The following is a 21,733-nucleotide window of genomic DNA, read 5'->3' as shown; positions in this document are numbered from 1 at the left end:
TCTGTTCAGCATCATTGCAACACACAGCCACCACTGACAGATGGGTGGTGGCTGCACATGACCTGCACTTGCCCGGGATGACAGCTACGTCTAATGCACGGAAGATGGGGATTCTCCCACGGGACCCCCAATGTCCTCCCCGTGTTGTTACCATGTCTTTTCAGAAATATGGTTCTTGAGAATTTGTAACTCATAGAGCAATTACAAATAGCAGTGATGAAAAACCAACATGAAAAAATAGGTTATTGAGTAATCTGCATTAAAAAAAACAGAGCACCGAATATCTATAAGATTCTGATTGTTCAGTCTTTAGCTGTAAACTAGATACATGGTATTGAATATTCAGCTGTCACCCTTTTCTCTGAGCACCTTGGAGGAACGTAATTGGAGCAATTAAGACAGAAAAGAACTATTGAAGAAGGCATTCTGCAGGATATTTTGCTACAGATTTGTAAAACAATGCTTACTCTACTAAATCCTTGCAATTATTTAACATATTAAAGATTCTGAAAAATCTGGTACTTAAAAAATCCTCTATGTTTTAAAGCCAGAATTCTCTACTGCTTGAAATGAAGCTTGTTTCTCCCCACCACACTAATTAATACTCTGAATCTTTTATTAGCTATTTATTATTTTTGTTGTTGTTAACGTGAACACAGTGCTATCACGAATTATGCAGTTGAGCTTCCCACATTTGGGGAAATTACAGGTGTTAGCACATCTGGAGTGCTATCCATAAGCCTCGCCCTGGGAAAGCCATCAAAGTGATCATGGGCTCTCCCCTGCCAGGCAAGTATTGGATCTTTTATTTTTACAGGAACATTATTTTGGAAATGTTGAGTTAAACTTACTGAATTTCAGTATTTGACAAAAGGTGGATTTTGCACAGGAATTTATAAGTTAAATGTGATTGTTATTTTTATTTTAGAAATTCTAAACTTAATGATGAAATTTTTAAATGTGATTTTTCCAGATTATTCACACTTACTCATTGAAGTGGGCTTGGCTAGTCCTAGAAAGCAACAAATGAAGCAAAACAACCTGTATTCTAAAAAGAGTGAACTGTCCAACCCAAAACAATGAGGAATAAATAAGCACAAAATGAACCTTTTAAAGCTTTTTTGTTGGTGTCTTGATATTTTAATTGCTTTGCCTTTAAGATAAATACTAATTGTCTTTAAATATAAATCATAAGAAGTACAACAATTATTAAATTGAGTAAAATAAATGCGTAATTTAATTTTAAATTGCTGCCAATTATGTGGAAGGATGTTGAGGAAAAGAGAAGGTGAGATAATAAAGTGTAAGAAGGAAATGTGGAACAAAGACCAGCAGCAATAGAGTCGCCAGTGAAGGGGTGTGAGGAAAGAGAAATCACATTGTTCCACTCTCTTCTTTAATGGTCTGTCTTTGGCATCCTTCCTTCACCACTACTGTTAGCAGTCTTCATGCACTCACCTCTGTTTTATGTTCCTTCCCACTTTTTAGCATGACCTGAAATCATATGAAACATACATTTGCATGTAAATATGCCTATTGTCTGTCTTGCCCATAAGAATGTAGGTTCCACATGAGCAAAGAATTGGTTTACCACTGTGTCCTTGGCACTCAGAGGGTGACATATAACAGTATCCAGTCTGTGGTTATTGAACAACTGAGTGGGAAAATGATAAGGGAGCATGCAAATTCAATGTGTCTGGAGAGAGTGAGTAAAAGAGAGAACAGAGACCATGGGCTCTGAACCAAATATATTATTATAGAAATCACTTTGATCCTATGTACCTGTTTCTTACTCAGATGTTTTACACTTAAGAAACCGTTTGCATGTTGGCAAGTGCTACTGAAATTCCCAGGGCTATGTTAATCTCTGTTCTCAACTCCAGCTTGTATCCACTGCAAACACCTGAGGTCTTGCAACTCAGCTAGAAGATACAAGACTTTGTATGGCCTGAAGGTGGCTAGTGCAAATGGAGACTTCAACTATTCTAACTCTGGAACTGGTGACCACTCACTGTAAGATTTGTCAGTGTGAAGATTGAAAAGAGTGATTTTCAGAGATATTTTCCATGTGTCAAGCAGAGCAAATGAGCTCAGTTCACTCACAGAAGAGTAAGTGGGAAGAGAATTTTATGTACTGTTGACGTGGAACATTATTGGTCTCTGTAAGTATATGTTGGATTTAAAAGTTCAAATATTAATTGAGCATAACTTACTGAATATAAATATACCATCAACATGTAAAATACTCTGACTCTTATAGAATAATCAGAGATGCTTAATTTTGAATCTTGGCTTGGCTAGACCCTCTTTCCAGAGTCTAGATAATACCAACAATTTCTCTACAACCCATCTGGAGGAAGCAAAGAGTTAATCTATGTTTACACACAATTTGCTCTTTTTTTTTGCTCCATTTGACTAGTACTAGTACTTGATATTGACTAGAATCTGAACATTTCAGCACCATTATGAACTGTGTGTGTGAGCATGTTATGTGGATAAGACAGATGATCTTTCTATAATGATCAAATATAATCTGTCCATGGGATCTGAGCATCCACTTAATTATCATTCATTTTCTCCACTCCCAATGATGTTTGTAACAGAGATGTGGATGCTTGTATCTAAATCACTTGGAGGACATTACCAAATTGAAAGGAGTCCTGGTGATACGCAGTGGTTAGCAGAAGGTCAGTGGGAGAAAGGACCTGGGTGTCTTCTCTCAGAGTTAAGAACGTCTGTGGGAAATTCTGCTTTGTTGCTGGAAGTAAAAAATGACATGACTGCACACAAATATAATAACCTCAAAAACCCACAATGAATACAGAGCAGTAGGGAATTTTTCAAACTCATGTACGCCTGAGCATGAGTCTGGAAACAATGGCTATTGCCTCTCAATACCTTGTCATTGGGTGTCAGTCCGGCCTTGTTAGCTCGTGGGTACGAGTCTGATTTGTCTACACTTCCTTTTGTTTTCTGGAGCTCATCAAGTGAGGGATTAGGCTCTGTGTGTCATGAAAAACCTCTACTGCTCATGATCTTGGCAATGTTGACACTGCCAGTTCACCTTAGACCAGAGTATCTCTGATAGTAAAGACGATGAAGCACAGAATAAATATACACGCTTGCCAAGTGAGAGACAATGTGGGTTCTCTGGGGAGTGTGCTGGCTCAAGCCAGCTTTGAGAAGTGTCAAAAGGCCAAGCTGAAATTCAGCGGGGAGAAAGTCACACTCAGGCCTGCTGTTCAGCGGTGTGGTGGCTGAAGAAAGCTAGGCTTGAACCCACACTGGAGTTTTACTTACTGTGAGACTATGGCCATATGGTTGTACTTCCGGAGTTTCTGGTTCTTCATATACGAATTATAAATTATCACAGGTCTTCCTCACAGGGCTGTTGTGGAGGATATAGTAAATGATGTATGTGTATATGTGAACAACATACTTGACCTAATATATAATTGTTGCATCATCAGAAGATAAATGTAGCAAAAAGAGCTAATATTGATTTATTCTAACTTAACCATGAAAAGAACATTTCAAGATCTAGCTTGAGGTATGACACCGTTAGTTATTGGATAGTATTTCTATGGCTATAAGGTAAATAATATGAATATTATTCAAATTTATGTACCAAATACTAATAACAAAGTTGAAAAAATGAAGTTTTTACTAATGTCTACATGGTAAAATTGATCAAACGAGCAGTCACTGTGTATTGATAATGCCCATTAGGGATAATGTCCAGGGATGAATGGAGAAATAAACTTGGTCCATACACACAGTAGAATAATATGCAATATTAAAGATTAACAATGAATCTTCAAAACACGTAACATGAATAAACCTGGAGAACATTATGTTAAGTAAAATTAGTCAACTACAGAAAGACAAGGAAGATTAATTGGTGCTTACCAGGAACGGGATGGGAAGGGAAGTCATGTGCTCAAAGGTAGACAGTAGTTAAGTTGGGTGAAGTGGAAGGCAATGTACAATAAGATGGAGATTAGGAAAAATGATAGAGGCAGGGAAGTTTGTAAGAATTTAAAGAAAATAGAAGCAAATAATGTCACATACACAATCCTGCAATAGTGGTGATCTTTAGATAGATGCTTGGGTAAAAAAAGCAGACTGAACAGTGTATTTGGATACTTTACATTACTACAAATAGATCCATGCATGTGGTGGAGGAACAGGGGGCAATGTTATGAAAAATCTTAGATATAGCAAAATATTTAAAAGGAATGCGTTAATGGGCCTGCAGGATCAAGGGCATAGTCTCAGGGCTGCCATGGTCAATGAGTATAAAACAGTTCACATGACAGTGTCCTAACTCCTACCATTGCCAGTAGTGACGGGGGTCTTGAAAGCTCATGTGAAGTCATAGAAGGTGCACCTGTTGTTCTCTCCCAGTTCCCTGAGACAGAGGTACGCACTGCCACCAAGCAGATGGTGATGCCCAGCAACCCTGAAGGACAGGCTACAACTGCCCTCTGAGTTTTCATAGTAACTTTCATAAATAATTTGAAGATCTATATTTTTCTTCTTCAAATTATTCTGTAAGGATTTCAGGGCACATTTGAATATATAGAAGTCAATGGATAATTCATGTTAAATGTTTTAGAGGTGAGGTTGAGCCCCAGTATCTTTATAAGTTTTAAGAGCTTCTGTGGTCAGGTAGTGAGGTTGTGCCACATTATAAAAGAATATCATTTTAATTTTAATAAGGACGTTTCAACGATAACAAACTTATTTTTGGTTTCAGAAAATTTACACCTACATTTATTATACAAAACTCACTACCTTTCAATTGATTATGACCATAGTGACCCTTTAAGATGGAATGGAGCCTCTCTTGTTGGTTGGTGAGGCCGTAAACCACCACGGGAGTAGAAAGTCTCATCTTCCTCTTGCAGAGTGATTAATAGGCTTGAATAACTGACCTTGTGGTTAGCAGTCAAATGCATAACCCACTGCACCAGCAGGGGTACTTATTTATTGCATAAGAACTTCTATTTCTTCCCCTTTTTAATATTACAAATTGTAACTGCCTGCCATTAGGTTTCTAATAAAGGTGAACTAATAATTGGAAAAGATTCTAAGTTCATGTAATTTGCACTAACTATATCTTTGGATCAAGATGCATCATGTGAAGTCTAACTTGATCCAAATTCTTAGTAGAGCACAAACTACTTTAAATGAAGCCAACATACACTCCCTTTAGCTCAGCAAAGCTGACACTACAACAAATATCCTTATTTCCATGGGGCAGCAGAGTGAAGAGTGTGATATGACTTATGTTGTGTATCTAAAAACTAGAGCTGATAAGTGGAAACTGGTACTATTTTTGGAATCAACTGGAAAAATATACTCAGAATAAGTCTAACATTTGACGCACCAACATGTTTATTGGTTAGTGCCGAACTTAAGATCCAAAGGCAGCATTCACTGAAGGATCATGTGCGGAGGATAAAGAAAGAGGGAGTAATGGAAAGAGCAAACACTAGGAGGAAGTGGGAAAAGCAACAGTCCATGGAGAGGCTTGCCATGGAAGAGCTCAGAGACAATATGCGTGAATTGTTGGATGTAAACATGATGATCTTCTTGTAAACTTCATTTAGCTTACAATAAACAGCAAGAAAAAAACCCCAATACAAATCTGTATTGACAATTACTAGTGATTGGAATGTGAACACTGGAAACAAAGAAAAAAGCTCAGCAGTTGGAAAACATGGTTTTGATGATATAGTTATGACACTGGAGATCTCATAGTAAAGTTTTGCAAGATCAGTCATAAGAAAAGGCCCCTCGTGTCATAGTGGATTAGTGTTAGACTACAATCTACAAATTCAGCAGTTACTGAGATTGTAAATCTCAGAAACCCTAAGGAGGAGCTCTATTTTCTCTTAGATGGTTACATTGAGTGAAAATTCATTTGATGGCTGTAAGGTGGTAGCTTCCTAGTGCTGTACCTGCTTTGGAGTGTCCAGGGTCCTTCGTTAGGATAACCAAAGGACAGAGTCACAGACCACAAATGGCTAGGGGAAGCAAAGTTTATTCAGATAGGAAAGAAAAGCACCCAGCACAGCAGGTAGAGCTTTGAGTGTCTAGAGGCTTGTATCAGATGTGGGGACTGGGTCGCCAGGTTATGAATGGACCAATCCTGGGTCTGGTCACATTGCTCAGATTCAATCATTAACCTCATTATGTTCTGTCCATGCTGGGGTCTTGCATGAATAAGGACAAAGTAGTAAACAGGTAATGGGTCACCAAAGAGAGTCATGAGATCTGCTGATTTTTTAGTTTAAAATCAGCCTAGAGGTATGTTGCCTGCTGATTTAAAATTATCCTAGGCTGTTGAAACTATCCCTCCAGACTTCCTTCCACTTCCAAAGTTTCCAGCTGGGACTTTTTTTCTTCTATCTGCTTAGAGCTTTCTGTCTCCTATCTCTCATATATATATATATATATATATATATATATATATATATATATATATATATATATATATAATCACAAATGTTGACTATACATGTTGAAATACACAGGCATCAAAACAATTATATTTGTGGAAAGATAGAAGGTCAATGTCATCAGAGATTAACCAGGGTCAGATATGGCACAGATCGTAGATTACTTAGTACAAGTTCAATACGCAGAGGAAGGCAATTCAAACAAGTCAACGTGAACCAAAGTACAACCAAGAGTATATGCAACCTGAATTTAAAGACCATCTCAAACAATGGATTCGATGCATTGAACACTAATGATTAAAGACAAGACAGATTGAGGGCTGGCAAGAAAGACATCACAGGTGAAGAAACCAAACATACGACACATGAAGAAACTAAACAGCTGTGAAAAAGATGGGAAAGAATGAAAAGCCCACGAGAAGTGAGAGGAGACTGAAGTTTGCTCTCAAATGTAGAGTAGTTGTGGTAAAAGAAAAGACTAAATTGATAATGGGTTCCTGTGGTTAGGGCCCGGGAGCTTAGAGGGAAAGGGGAGTTAATAACACTTAGTACAGGAAATAATTGTTCAATGTTCTGAAATGGATTGTGGTGATAATAATTGTCCAAATCTTCTTTACATGGTTGGACTTACAATACTATGATATATGGTTTATGCCCCAATAAAATTATTATTTTTTAATTGTTATACTTAAACAACAAAAAAAAGATGAAATAAAATAGCTGAGTAGAAGTTTTCAAAGGGTGCTGTGAGAAGACTAAGATTTTTAAAACATCATTTTATTGGGGTTCAGTGGTACTATGTTTGGCACACGAATTAAAAGGTTGGTGGTGAAAACTCATTTGTATGTGGGAGAAAGATGTGCTCTTCTAAAAAAATGACCTTGTTTTGAACAATGAACAATTCACAGCACTCTTCTGACCCGAAATGGAATCTCTGTATTTTGTATGCTTACATCCTTGAAAGCTGTGTGAAGCAGTTTGGGTCTGCCCTATAGGATCAGAATGAATGGCTTTTTGTTTTTAATCATTCAACTCTTTTCTCCTGCATCTTAAAATTTATTAAAGTTTATTAGTCATTTGATGTATACCGCAATGAAAACCATACCCACTGGCCTTGAGTTGTTTCTTGCCGTATTGTCAGAATCTTCAGGTCAGTAGCCATAAGGACAACAGTAGAAAACACAGCCTGGCCCTGTGCCTTTCGCACAGCTTCCCTATATGTAAACAGAGCAATGCTGTGTCATTTGCGTGTATTGTTAGGTACCATTGGGTTGGTTCTGATGCATAGCGACCCTGTGTACAGCAGAACAAAATATCCCCGGGTCCCCACTGTCCTCCAAATGGTTTCTATACTGAAGTCCATTGTTTCAGCCACTGTGTCCATCCATCTTTTTCAGCATCTTCCTCTTTGTTGCTGCCCTTGCACTTTGCCAAGCATGAAACCCTTCTCCAAGACAGATTTGTAGCCCACAGTAACCTCCATAGTCTTCAATAGCAGCTAATACAAATGTAGCAATTCTTCTTTAGATTTCTTTATTTAATATCCAGCTTTCACATGCATATGATGTTATTGAAATTATCATGACTTGGGTTAGGCCTAGGGTTAGGCCTACTTATACAGTAGATTAACCAGACACCATACATTTTTTGATTTATTCCCTGCTGCTTTCATGAGCATTAATTGGAAATTTAAGCAGCAAAATACTTGACAACTTCAATATTTTCTCCATTTATCATGGTTACCTGTTGGTTTAGTTGTGACAATGTTTGTTTTCTTTACTTTGAGTTGTAATCCAAACTGAAGGCTATAATCTTTGATGTTCATCAGCAAGTGCTTCAAGTCCTCCTCACTTTCAGCAAGTCAGGTTGTTTCATCTGATTATTGAAGGTTGCTAATAGGCCTTACCCTAATGATAATGGCATATTATTCTTCATATAATCTGGTTTCTCTGGTTATTTGCTCAGCACACAGTTTGAATTTTTACAGTGAGAGGACAAAACCCTGACACACACCTTCTCTGATGCGAAACCGTGCAGGTTCTGCAGCTGGTCCTGTTAGAATAAAGGAACAGCAACTTGTTATAGGGGTTACACTTTGAACTGTGGTCCTGAAGGTCCAAATTCCAAACCACCGGCCAATCTGTGGGAGAAACACTGGACTTTCGACTCCTTTCTACCCTGTAGGATAGAGTGGCTATGGATCAGAATGGACTCAATAGCAGTGAACTTTTGAGACTGTACTGTCAGAATGCACTCAAAATATGACTGAGAAAGAGCTGCTTTCTCAACACAGAGAAAACTTTTGAAGTAAAACCTTTCAAACCTACATTAGTTGATGGGGCACAACTCAAAAGGAAAAGAAACAGCTCCAAACATCTATTAATCATTGGAATTTTGAATGCATGAGGTATGAATCTAGGAAATTTTAAAGTTTTCAAAATGAAATGATTGCATAAAGATAGCTATCCTAGGAATTAGTGAGCTGAACGGGACTGGTATTGGACATTTTGAATCAGACACTTTGAAATTGATCAAAGATGCACTCAAGATGCATTGATAATTATTGGTGATAGTAATACAGAAGCTATAAACAAAGAGGAAGGAAAATAAATATGAAAAATATGACCTTGATGGTAGAAATGAAGCTGGAAATCATATGATGGAATTTTTCAAGACCAATACCTTTTTTACCACAAATACATATAGAAAGGATAGACTAATCTTTCTCCCATGAAGTAGCTGGTGGCTTTGACTGACAGCCTTGTGGTTGTACAAGGCTTACCTGACAACAGGACTCCCATTTGAAGCATAAGTGTAATATATTATCGCTGTAAGACTAAAACATTACCATCTGTTTAAAATAAGAGCAAACTAATGTGAGCATCTTTTCTCTTTTTCTCTCCTCCTCATTTTTGCCAACCCCCGTATTGCTAAAATTGGTGGTGGGCAATGGTAATGGACTTGAAGTTCTTATCAATGGACATCAGTGACTACAGTGTTCAGTATGTATTCCACATCAATATAAAGAACATAAAAATCCTCACAACTAGACCAATAAGCAACAGCATAATAAATGGAGAAAATCCTTGCATTGAAATGCTCAAGAATTTCCTTTTGCTTGGACCCACAATCAATGCTCATGGAAACAGCAGTTAGGAAATTAAATGTCCTAATGCACTGGACAAATCTATTACAAAAAAATCACTTTAAGAGCTGGCCTAGTGATAATGAACCAATCATCACCTACTCGAGGTAAGTATAATGTAGGTCACCTGGCCAGAGGGCACCTCAGGACAGCTGGGATCAAATGGTAGGGGGTGGGGGCTTGCAGCCTGCTGAGTTGGTGCCATGAGCATCTGGGGTGAGGTTCCCTGGCAGCCCTGTCAGAGGGATGAGGCTTACTGATGGGAGGGGCAGAGCAGGAGAGGGGAGAGGGAATGTTCAAGTCAGGAAGAACATAGGTGCATGTCTGTAGGTGAAGGGGAAGGAGGGCTGACCCCCAGGTGGGGGAAGGGGAGTCTGAGTATGCCCTTGCATCACTGGGTCGACAGTCTTTAGTGGCATGCAGGGGGAGGGCAGAATTGACCTTGAGCTTCAGGGGGTATTCCTGGAACCCCCGCCGAGTGCCTCACAACACTGGGACTCTCAATCCTGGATCTTTGGGGTGAATGTCATGCTCCAGAGGCTGCATTGGTGAGACCCCAAATGGGAACTCCAGCGCTGAGCTGGACTTTATCCCAGACACACCTGTAGTGTGAGGACTTAAGCCAGCACACGCACGGTGTCTGAGGTAGAAGAAGACAGCAGTACGAAGACTGTGCGCTGTGGTTTGAGAACAAACAAGGATCTCGCTGCATCCACGCTCTGTACGCTGTATTAAGGCACGTATTATCCTGGAAATCCTGTGATGGCCAGGCGCTTATATTTGCTTATGCCTATTTATATTAGGATGCATCTCAGCGGCGCATCACCAGTGGGGCTCAGCCTCTTGAAACTGTGTTATTTGTTGCCTTATTCTTCAGTAAATGAAACTCAGGGATGTTGAGCCTACAGGGAAAGAACTATAACACAGGTCTGGGGGAAGGGTGATACAGAGGGCTGGGTGATGCCAAGAAGTCTAGGGAGAAAAAGTATGTTTTGTAAAATGTGTGATTATGGAAGAAATTGCACAATTGTGAAGGGCTCAGGGGGACAGTGAGAGCCTGAGGTAGTTAGTTTATTGTGCCAATCTGACCAGTAAACACATGTGGGGTTAATTGAAGGGAGGAGGGATAAATGACTCAGTGAGCCTTGCCTTTCTAGTTCTCAGGTCTCTTGCTTTCTGATGGTTGGACAAGGGTGGAGCTGCCTTAGCCAGTTCCCTGCTTCAGCTGGCAAGGCTCACTTCCTGCAAGACACCCCTGAGGAGAAGCCACAAGGACCTACCCTGATGCAGAGCTGGGTGCTGGAGCAGCCTTGTGGAGACCCCTGCCAGCACTGAGATGTTCACATGTTCACTGATTTGGCTTTCCTCCTGCAGTCGGCATCATTGCACGTGTTTTGTGAGATGGAGGAGGACTTTGTGGATTGGTGTTGGACATATGGGTTAATGGGTTACTGTTGGACTTATGGACTTGGCCAGCACTGAGTATGGATATTTTCTTGATGCGCACTTCGCTTTTATATAAAATTCTTTCTTATACCTGGGTTTCTGTGGATTTGTTTCTCTAAAGCACCCAGACTTTCACAGAGCACAAAACCCATCTGCAGAGTGTCTGGTCAGATTGAGCCACTGGCAGATCTGCCCTAGAGGCAAGAGTCGCCTGCCTATCTTGATTAGGCAGGATCAAAGCCACTACTTGGCCAGTTGATCACCATATAGACAGGACCTGAATTTGTGCAGCGCGCAAGTAGCTCTTACTGATTGCAAGACAGAAATTTCTTCCCTGGCTTTTCAATTATTGTTCGGGGTCTTTTCCTTTTTTACACATTAGTATTTTTGTCTGTATACTGTTATGTTGAATGCAATATTTTATATTGTTTTCTGTTGTGTCTCCCAGTTGTGAAGCACCCGGAGGGGTGGATGTACAATGAGAATAATGGACACAAGGGGATACTGGGAATTCAGGGGTGGAGGGGTAGATGATAAGGGGGGGAGGGCATTTCAGGAGTAACTAATGAAGAATGGAGAGGGAGACTACTAGATCAGAGTCTGATTGCATAATGTGTCTTAAAGACAATTTGACCACGGGGGAGGGAAAATGTTCTAAAATTGATGTGGGGCTGATTCTACAATTCTCTGTGACATGATTGAATGATTGGAGTATTGAATTATATGACATGTAAATTACTTGTGAATAAAACTGCTGGGGGAAAAACCAAAAGAAGATATTTTAAAAGAAAATTTAATTATCCTTAAAAAATCTCTGAAAAAACAAAAAAAAAAATCTCTGAAAAATGTTAAAAAAGTAAAGATGTCATTTTGAGGACTACTATGCTCCTGACTCAAACCATGGTGTTTGCAGTCATCTCACATTCATGCTAAACTGGAGAATAAAAGACTGAGGAATAATTGGTGCTTTTGAATTATGGTGTTGGCCAAGAAGGTGTAGTTATATATCATGCCCTGACAGAGGCATGAGCCATTCCCTATTAGAAGAAGTACAACCACAGGGTCTTTAGAAATGAGAATGACAAGACTTCATCTCATGATCATTCTTGTTAGAGCATCATCAAAAAAGAGTAAATGCTTCAAGGAAATGGATTCACGGGTTGCCTGCAAAAAGGGGCTGAAACATAATAGTGATTTTGAGGATGGGGCAAGATCAGGCACTTTTTTTAAACATCATAGGTTTACTATTATATAATTTGACATCCCATTACAAGAATGCCACTAGAGCATGACTAGAAATTCAGAGATGATTTGTTTATTGGAAAACTAGTTACCTGTCACAGTTACAGTACCAGAACTGAAGGTCAAATTTCTCATGAGTTACTAAGAGTAAAAGAAAACACCTGCACATATATTGGAAATATATATAAATGGTGATTAAAATTATATTTGTTTCTAAACATATACATAAATCATTTTGTTCCAGCATGGTAAACCAGAAAAGCAAACCAACCAAACAAACAAGAGGTTTACTATAAGCAGCCAGATCTCTAGCCATGAGGGCAAGAATTATTCAAAGACAGGAGGAAGTAAAGCACAAAAAGCCCCGCATTGTTGCTACTCTGTGTGACTCTGGTCAAGTGAGGCCCAAACACCCTGTTCTTCATGGCCCTCAAATGAAAGCCTCTTTCTAAAATCACAAATGTCCAAGTCAGCGACTGCAATGTAAACCTACAACTGAGAGCACAGAGGAATGATTGCTCTCCACCACAATTACTGCCCTTCAAATATGACCAATAAATTGAATAAATAACAATAATAATCCTCTTCTAAAATTTCTGATTTGCCTTTTTATTCTAGAAGAAAGTGGGTTTTTGTAGCTTTAAATTAAAGCTAATTTCAATACATATTCATATGAAAGTGACTATAACAGCACTTTATGATATATAAAAATAAAGCCCCATTTGGCATGCCTAGAAGGAAGCCCTAACAGAGTGTGTTCTCTCACACCCGTGTTGAGAGGAGTCTGTGCTCCGGGTGTGAGATCCCTGTATCCATGTAACATAGCACTTACTTCCTGCCTCCATTCCCACAGGGTTTTCAGTGTTTTATTTACCCTAGCTGATTTACTCCTCTTAGCACTTCTAGGAAGTTATTTTTTAATTACTGTTTCATTTTTTCAGATCATCAGAAGAAATTTTGCAATCTTATTTGCTTTGCACAATGGGTATGAATTCAGAAGGAGTGTGTGGGGGTGGGGTGGGGGCAGAAAAAGTGTGGAGCCAAGTCAAAGAAGTTAGGTTTACTCTTTGCATCTCATGAAATATAACACCAACGACTATTGCAGGTGTTTGGCTTAATTTAAAGTAGTCTTAGATAATTCATGGTGGTTGAGACTAATTTACTGTCAATTGAAAATCCTGGTCTTTAAAGCCCACCTGGAGGTTGTGAGTTCTCCTAGTGCTCAGAAAAACAACCAATACCTTTTTTTCCCACAGGTGTGTTCAGGCACATGCATGTAACTGTAATGTGGGCATTTTTAGGTAAAGTGACATCATTATTTAAAAAGGGAATGGTGTGCAGAATTTTGCATCTGGTTTTTGTGATGGTGCCTTGAGGCCACAACTAAGTTAGCACAGTTTTATTCGTGTGTATTTCTACTAAACCAGGGGGTGGAAGCACATGCCGCTAATGTTTCTGTGAGTCTCATGACCAAATCTGTAAAACCATAAAGGCTTCATAAAACAAAGGAAATTAATTTGCCAACCTGAGATCATAATCAGGTACAGATTTTCATCTTTCCCTGGGGACATCTACTGATGATTATAGTCTTCAAAGCTGTTATGACGTCCTTGTTTCTCAGACTATAGATGAGAGGGTTAAGCATTGGGGTCAAGATGGCGTTAAACATAAAGAGGGACTGGTTTAATTTGGGAGTCTTAGAGGAACCTGGCCTCATGTAGACCAATATGGCGGGGCCGAAGTACAGACTCACCACACAGAGGTGGGAAGAGCAGGTGGTGAGAGCTTTGTTCCTGCCCTCTGGGGAGTTCATGCGGAGTACAGCGAGGAAGATGAGGGTGTAGGAGGTCAGAATGAGACTCAGTGGAATAAGGACCACCAAAAAGCTCGAGACGACCACTGATTTCACATAGGCTGAAATGTCCTCACAAGTCAGCTTCAGGAGGGCCATGCCTTCACACAAAAAATGAGGAATCTTTCGTGGGCGACAAATTGGGAAGTGCATGGCATAGGCTGTATGGATCAGGGAAGTAACTGCTCCTCCTACCCAGGAGCCAATGACCATTTGTGTACAGATTGTGTGACTCATGATGACTGAATATCGCAGAGGGTTACAGATGGCAACGTAGCGGTCATAGGACATGAGGGTCAACAAGAGGCACTCAGCAATCCCCAGGGTTAAGCTAAAGAAGATCTGGGTTCCACAGCCAATCTGAGATATGGTTCTCTTCCCTGAGAAGAAGTTTGTGACCATTTTGGGGACAGAAGTTGAGATCAAGGCCAAGTCAATGAGAGAGAGCTGACTGAGCAGGAAGTACATGGGGGAGTGGAGTCGAGAATCCAACCTGATGAGAAGTATGAGAACAGAGTTGCCCAACACAGCTACCAAGTAGACCAGAAGAATGATGCAGATGAGGATCACAAGATGACTCAGTTCAGGCCAGAGCCCCAGAAGGATGAAATCTGTGGTGACAGTCTCATTATCTATTTCCATGGCTGACCATCATCACCTTAACGCAAGTGCAAAAACATTGTTCTGTCAGATGACATGTTATTGTTTAACTGTTCTACCTTCACTCCTAAGACTCCTTTGAATTTGTTTATCCCATCTTTCCTTGCTGTGGTCTTAATATTCTAAATACTTTTTTACATAAATTATTTTTCTGGATCAATTATTAAACTTACATACCTACTGTTGCAAAAAGCCATCTGGATTAATCATTAAATTCATATAACTTTCGCGGTTAATTGCAAAGTAAGAACATAAGCATGTTTTAGTGCCCCAATAGCAAACAGTCAGTCTACTGAAATTTTAACATATGCATTTCTTACTGAACTAATCCATTTATTACCTTGATGTCCCTTGAAGTAACAACTTCAGTAGAGATATCATAACCAGTTTATATTTTGTGAGAACATTTCCCCTCAGTTTTGTGAAGTTTCATGGATAATGGGGAAGGTTTTATAAACAGGAGATGAAGAGAGAAATGCAGTCTCAGAACTGAGTGTTCAGACTATTTATCTATTAGTTCTTGCTCTGATCACAATGACGGCTGACCTACACCACAAAGACTAAACATGACATTGACATTCAGAGACCTGACAAGTTCTACGGCTGCCAGGTTCACACAAGTTGCCTTTTCCTGCTTGACCTCTAAACCAGTAAGTTCGAATCGATGCTGTAGGTTCATAAGGCTGAGAAATGTTTACCAAATATCAACAAACATACAAAAAACAGTGGATAGGGGAACAACCATTTAATTTTGTTTTAATGCTAATGTGTTATTACCCACTTCCAAAGACTCAGATCAAATGTCCCCACCTTCATGGTTCTCCCAGTCAAAATTAAGCTCTCCACTTCTCCCCTCCTATGTTTACAATCTATGAAGTTGTTTGTAGCACTCTGCAGTGTATCACAGTTCTTTGTGAACCAATATCTCATCCGTGACTCCTATAGATGATTAATCCTTGCAGAAAAGGGCTTCCACCTGTTTTGTTTATAATTTTAGAACCCCTGTCCAAGACTGCCTAGCCTGGATATTGAAGAGAGAGAAGGTTAATTAGTGTATTATGAAATGATTTTTTACATGTTTATAGGTCTTTGTATATTTTGAAAGGTTAAAATCATATTTTTTTATAAAAGACACATGCCTTCTGTTTTTCTTGCCAATACTCTTTCCCTCTAGAAGTTATTTTCATAAATGTCCTTTGATAATTTTTTATAATAATCTCTGAAAAAATTGGTTAGCACTACTTTACGAAAGAACTTGGAAGATGCACATACTTTGCATAAACTATCATAATATAATAAATAGTTTTCAGAATTTGATAGGGTTCATGAAATCAACTACTCCAAAATTACCCAAACTTGTTTTATGAAAAAAAATTTGGGATGCTTGTCAAAAATATTTTAGTGTAGTCCTGTACCCTGTTCTTGACCTACAGAATCAGTTTTTTGGTGATTTTTTATACCATTACAATTGTTTTATTGTTTTTTTTACAGCTCTTACCACAATCCATACATATATCCACTGTGTCAAGCACATTTGTATGTTTGTTCTCATCATCATATTGAAAACATTTTTTTCTACTTGAGCCCTTGATATCAGCTCCTCATTTTCTCCCTTCTCCATCCACCCTCCCTGAATAACTCTTGATATTTCATTTTAAAACTTTTTTTCATGTCTTACACCAACCGCTGTCTCCCTTCACCTACTTTTCTGTTGTTCTGGTGATTCTTATAAGCAGATAAACTAAAACCAAACCAAACTCACTGCCATTAAGTCAATTCAGATTCATATAATCAGACCAGAAAAATTCATGTAGTCTAATATCTGCATTATGTAGGAAATGAGACTCAGAGGAACTAAGTGACTTGCTGCATTGCATGCAGTAGAAGAGGCAGCAAGTGAATGACCTTGATGCACCTTTTGAGCTACATATGATGCGTTATTAGAAATTATTTCCAGACAAGTAACAATGCTACATTTTTATGTTGCTTTCTTCCTCTTTCACAGGATACATATCTGATTATGCATCCTGAAAAGAGTTTACAGACATCTGATAATATTGCTGACATTTATGGTCTATTATGTGAATTAAAAAATTCTGTGTTAACATATTTGTGCATTCATTCTTTCATTTTTTTCCAGACCAATTTTACTTATGTTCTCAGTTACTTTTATTCTACACCCATATTGAGGTGGGTGTCACTGCCAAACAAACTGTAGTCTAGAATATAAAGATTCAGTGATAAGTAGAAACATACCTCTCACTTTAGTAATTTTACAGGCAAAAGGCATGCCATTAATTCAATAAAATGCCAGATTTGTTACTGTAAAGGCTTGTCCTAAAACTGTAAGGCAGTAAGGCAAGTCTTCATAGTACAGGTGACAATTAATTGTTTCTTAAGTGACGAGTATGTATTTCTAGTCAGCGTGGGCATTCCCGCTGGTAGGAGTGTCTTGTATGATGCAGGAGGGCATAGCATAGAGATGGGAAATGGAGTGAATTGGCATGTTTGTGGCTCACAATTTCTGCAGCAAATGGGGAGGAAGTAAGCAGCCTTGGAAGTAACTGCTGTATTGGTGGGGGCCAATGCGCATTGCTATGCTGATTGCTATGCTGAAAAGAGAAGGGGGCCAATGGCTTTAATAGCAGTTTTAGGAGGCCAACTTTCAACCAACACTTGGGACACTGCAGATGGTCGGGACTTCCTGACTTTCATGTCAGGTACACTCATCGATGCAATTCATGCATGCACTGCGGTGACTGGTGAGGATCTGTAGTATACTTCTCTGTGAACATATTACGTAGCCAAGTTCTGGTTTGTCCCACAGACTTAGAGACCTTGATTCACAAAGCTTTTGACAAAACACAAGTGGTTGGTGCCTTGTTAGGAGAATTGTACTTCATGCAAACGATAACTTTACCATTTACAGATTGAGTGTGTGTGCGTGTGTGTGTGCACGCGCGCACGTGCGTGTGTCGGTATAATGAGAACAAGCTAGCAATGATCTTGGTCACTTTCCGTACTTAATCCATTTCAATAAAGTGACTATAACTCCTGTTTGGGTCTTTCCTTCTCAGATGGTTTCCTCCGCCCACCTCAGCTACTCAGGGTTCTAGACTATTTTTATAATGGTCAAAATGTGATCCCAGCAATGGACCAGTGACGCTTATTATTCTGATATTGAATCTGGTGCTTGGTGTGTTGGCGTGGCATTCCAGACTCGCAAAGTCAAAACCTTCAGGATATTGCAAAGGCCTCCAGTGCCAGCATGACAAGCACCAGAGTCAAAGTCGTGGGAAAATGCGGCTCCTTCTCAGCTCCTTCCATGCTGATCTGCGTGTGAGCAGCCACCTACTCAAGCTACCAATCAGATGGAGCGCAGACAGCAACCTCTGCTTTTTACTTTCCTCCAATTTTCTCTCTATTTTTTGTCAATTTATATTTTAAAATTTATTTAACTTTATGCCTTTATATTTTCATTTTATCATCTTTTTATCTTATCATCTTTTCTTCTCATTCCAAAATTGACCCTTACACACACCTTGACTTCTTCTCTATAATTACAGGATCTGTTATTTAGGCCTGGTGCAGTCTGCTCAGAGTCAAGCACAGAGCTTGTCTGGGTTTTTTCTGAGGTGTCTTTTAAACAACCAAGCAGTTTTAAACTTAGAAGGACCCATAGTGCAGACCCCTGAAATGTATGATATAATATAGGGATACAGGGAAATGATTATTTATTTTTTTGCACTTGGGTCCATTTCTACTCAAAGAGAACCACAGATTTAAGTTTTCCATTGTCCAATGTAAGCAGTTAAATAACCAAGGCATTTTGGGGATATTAATTCAAGAAATGGAAAATATTTGCTCAGTATTTAAAGTATTTTGTTACAGCGATTGGATTTACTACTTTGTCTACTGAAATTCATCTAAAAGCGTTTTGTTCAGCTCAGTATGGTACAGACTTAATAAAGTAATAATCACATCAAAAACAAAAATATTAGTAATTATTTAATCATCAAATGCCAATACTTTTATTATTTAATTATATTATTATTATATAATTTAATTGTCTGAGATAATGAATTTCCTTTACTGATAAGAGCACTGAAACTTAGAGGAACTGGATCATTTTCCAAAGGTAGAGAAGCCATAAGGTTATCCTGAGCAGTCTGATTACAGTGATTCAATTTACATAAATTATATTTTCCAAATTTGTATTAGAATATAAAAGATACAAACCTTTGAGCTTCAATAAAAATCTATTTAGATGAGGCATAGAATAAGCACAATTGATTCTTAAAGATTAGACACCTTTAGAACTTCTACAGGGACTCAAAATGCTTCAATGCCATATAATGCGCACATGTTTCAGAGAATACATTCACCTCTTCACTCACCACAATCCATGCTTGTATCTCTCCTTTGTATCTAGGTCCTTTCTTCCAGATTTTTTCCAGGTCCTCTTCCTTGAAAATGCAAGGTAAAAAGATGCACATCTCCCTTCTACCATCCTTCTAGGAATGAATAGTAAGCATGGCCTGACAGCTTTGGGTTCACCAGCAAATGAGCATACTGCTTATTGTTATGTCCTTATATCTTTATAAAACATCCTAATGTATTGCGTTCTCTCCCTTGAAGGAACCAGGAGAGCATTTAGGGCACAGACGCTCAGCACCGAGTGCAGCCATCCAGTCCTGGCCGTCTGTGATTACAGCCTTGCCTGTGCTCAAGTTCAAAGCAGCTTCAGCAATCCTGAAGTAGAGGAACTAGTCTGAAACAGAATTCTCACCATCTCCACGATTCCAGAAAGGACAATACATTACTTTTCCTCACTCCTGGATAAGACAAACCAAAGGAACCGAACTCACTGTCACCGAGATCACACCGACTCCTCGTGACCCTAGAGGACAGCTGCGGGGAGTTTCCAAGACTGGAAATCTTCGGGAAGTAGGCAGCCCTCCGTGTCTTGTGCACAGTGGCTGGTGGTTTCAGATGCTGACTTTGCAGATCACAGCCCAACTAATAACCACTGGTCACCAGGGCTCCTGCTTAAGACAGTGATTGAAAAATAATAAAGTAGAAATATGGCTACAGCACCCCGAGTAGCAAGAAATTATCATTCCCTTCCAAAGGTTTTCTGTCAGAAAAGAACTGATATGCAGATGATTGTAAACTGCGGGAACTGCCAGTGCAGTGCATGCTTCCCTTATTACACTATTAAAACCTAATAACTTTCTTTCTACCACGTTGAATAATTCTAGGGTGATCAGTTTATTGAAAGTATGTTTTAATGGATTTTTTGATGTTTTAATTTTCCCTGTATAAGGTAGATAACTTAGATGAAATTAGAAGGAGGTGATATAGATACTATTCTGTGAATGTATATTTCATTAAATAAATGTTATAGATTTTTATTGAACACACTTAAATTTTGCTGTGTGGTCAGTTATTTAAACATACTCAAATTACTGCATTTATGTGGTCATTTCTTTAAACACACTCCAATTTTGTATTTTATCCTAGTGACAACCTTAAGAGATGAGTATATTATTTACTCAAGGTTTTAGAACACATAGGTAGTGAGACTAAAATTCTAATCCAATTCTGGTAGATCCTAAGAATCCCATCACTTAAATTGTATATCTGTAGGCACTTAATCTCCTGGAGGTTTTTTTTAGATTAAATTATCCTAGAAAAAGAACCGTTAGATTTGAGACTCAATACTGTTACACGAAAAACATACCTTTAAATGAAAACCCTTACACAGAAGGAAAAGAAGAGGAGTCAGTGTATTAGCATTTTGTGCAGTCATATTGGGGTATCTACACAGGCAGTCGCATTTGACAATTTCACTTCTGTGTAAAAGAAGAAGGTAGTTACCCTTTTGACGAGCAGTTTCTGGCAGCTGTGGATGATTAAATGTATACTGAATAACTCAGATGTTAACATATTTATGTTACTTTGAATGTACTAACATGAGTAATCTCTTTTCAGAAATACAGAAAACACTCAGTGGCTGTTTTGATCTCTGTGCCACAGTAATGTGAAAGTTGGCTACCTTTTAATTTCCATGATTTCCCGTCTTCGTGGCCACTTGGAAATCCTGGAGGAGAAACATTAGGTCCTTCTTCTCTGCATCAGAACTAAGACCAAGGATTGACTGAGAGGTTTATAGCTAGAAGCTCATTTTCATCTCCCCAAATCTGATCATTAATATAATGCATAATTATAAACTGAGAGTGCTGGTCAGAGGAGCGGTTGGCATGACCCAGACCTTTGCTAACTGAGGGCTTGAGCCTCTCTTGGGAGAATGTCCTGGAAAGATTTTGTCCCAAGACTTTAATTAGTATGAATTTGTATCATCAGGTCTGAACCTTTTCACAATTATTCTACAAAGAAAAATATTCACCTTTCACTAGACCACTGTTTTGTTTTATTTTTAAGTTTTTTTTATTGGGGCTCTTACAGCTCTTATAATGTTACATACATCAATTGTATCAAGCATATTTGCCCATATGTTGCCATCACCATTTCCCCAACATTTTCTACTTGAGCCCTTGGTATAGGCCCCTCTTATTTCCCCTCCCTTCCCCCTATGGCCCCTTCGTGAATCCTTGATCAATTATATATTGTTATTATTTCATATCTTACACTGTCCTTTGTGTCCCTTCACCCACATTGCTTTTACTTGTCCCTTTTGGGCGGAGGCTATATACCCAACCTCATGATGGGTTTCCCCATTCTTCCCCTTCCCCTTCCCTGACTATAACTATACTCTAATCAGATCATTACTCCCACTACTGTTCCTCAGGGGTTTATCTGTCCTGAATTCCGTGTGTTGAGAACTCTTCTGTGTAGCGATGTGTGTTCTCCAGTTTAGCCAGATTTGTAAGGTAGAACTGGGTGATGGTAGCAGGGAAG

General features: G+C 38.9%; 1 protein-coding gene and 1 non-coding gene across 2 annotated transcripts; both read right to left on the bottom strand.

Moving 5' to 3' along the window:
• Positions 1 to 640: 640 nt before the first annotated feature.
• LOC142441794 (U1 spliceosomal RNA) lies at positions 641 to 797 on the bottom strand. The gene has a single exon (XR_012783129.1). It is a non-coding gene; the product is annotated as a U1 spliceosomal RNA (small nuclear RNA).
• Positions 798 to 13,837: 13,040 nt separating this feature from the next.
• On the bottom strand, positions 13,838 to 14,794 carry LOC142440307 (olfactory receptor 2AJ1-like). Its single transcript, XM_075542780.1, has one exon. The coding sequence runs from the start codon at positions 14,792 to 14,794 to the stop codon at positions 13,838 to 13,840; it is 957 nt and encodes a 318-aa protein (XP_075398895.1).
• Between the last annotated feature and the right edge of the window lie 6,939 nt (positions 14,795 to 21,733).

Source organism: Tenrec ecaudatus, chromosome 2 (genome assembly GCF_050624435.1).
Source record: "Tenrec ecaudatus isolate mTenEca1 chromosome 2, mTenEca1.hap1, whole genome shotgun sequence".
NCBI classification, from domain to species: Eukaryota; Metazoa; Chordata; class Mammalia; order Afrosoricida; family Tenrecidae; genus Tenrec; species Tenrec ecaudatus.
Note: the sequence above shows the minus strand (reverse complement) of the source record. Positions and strands in the feature narration are given on the sequence as shown.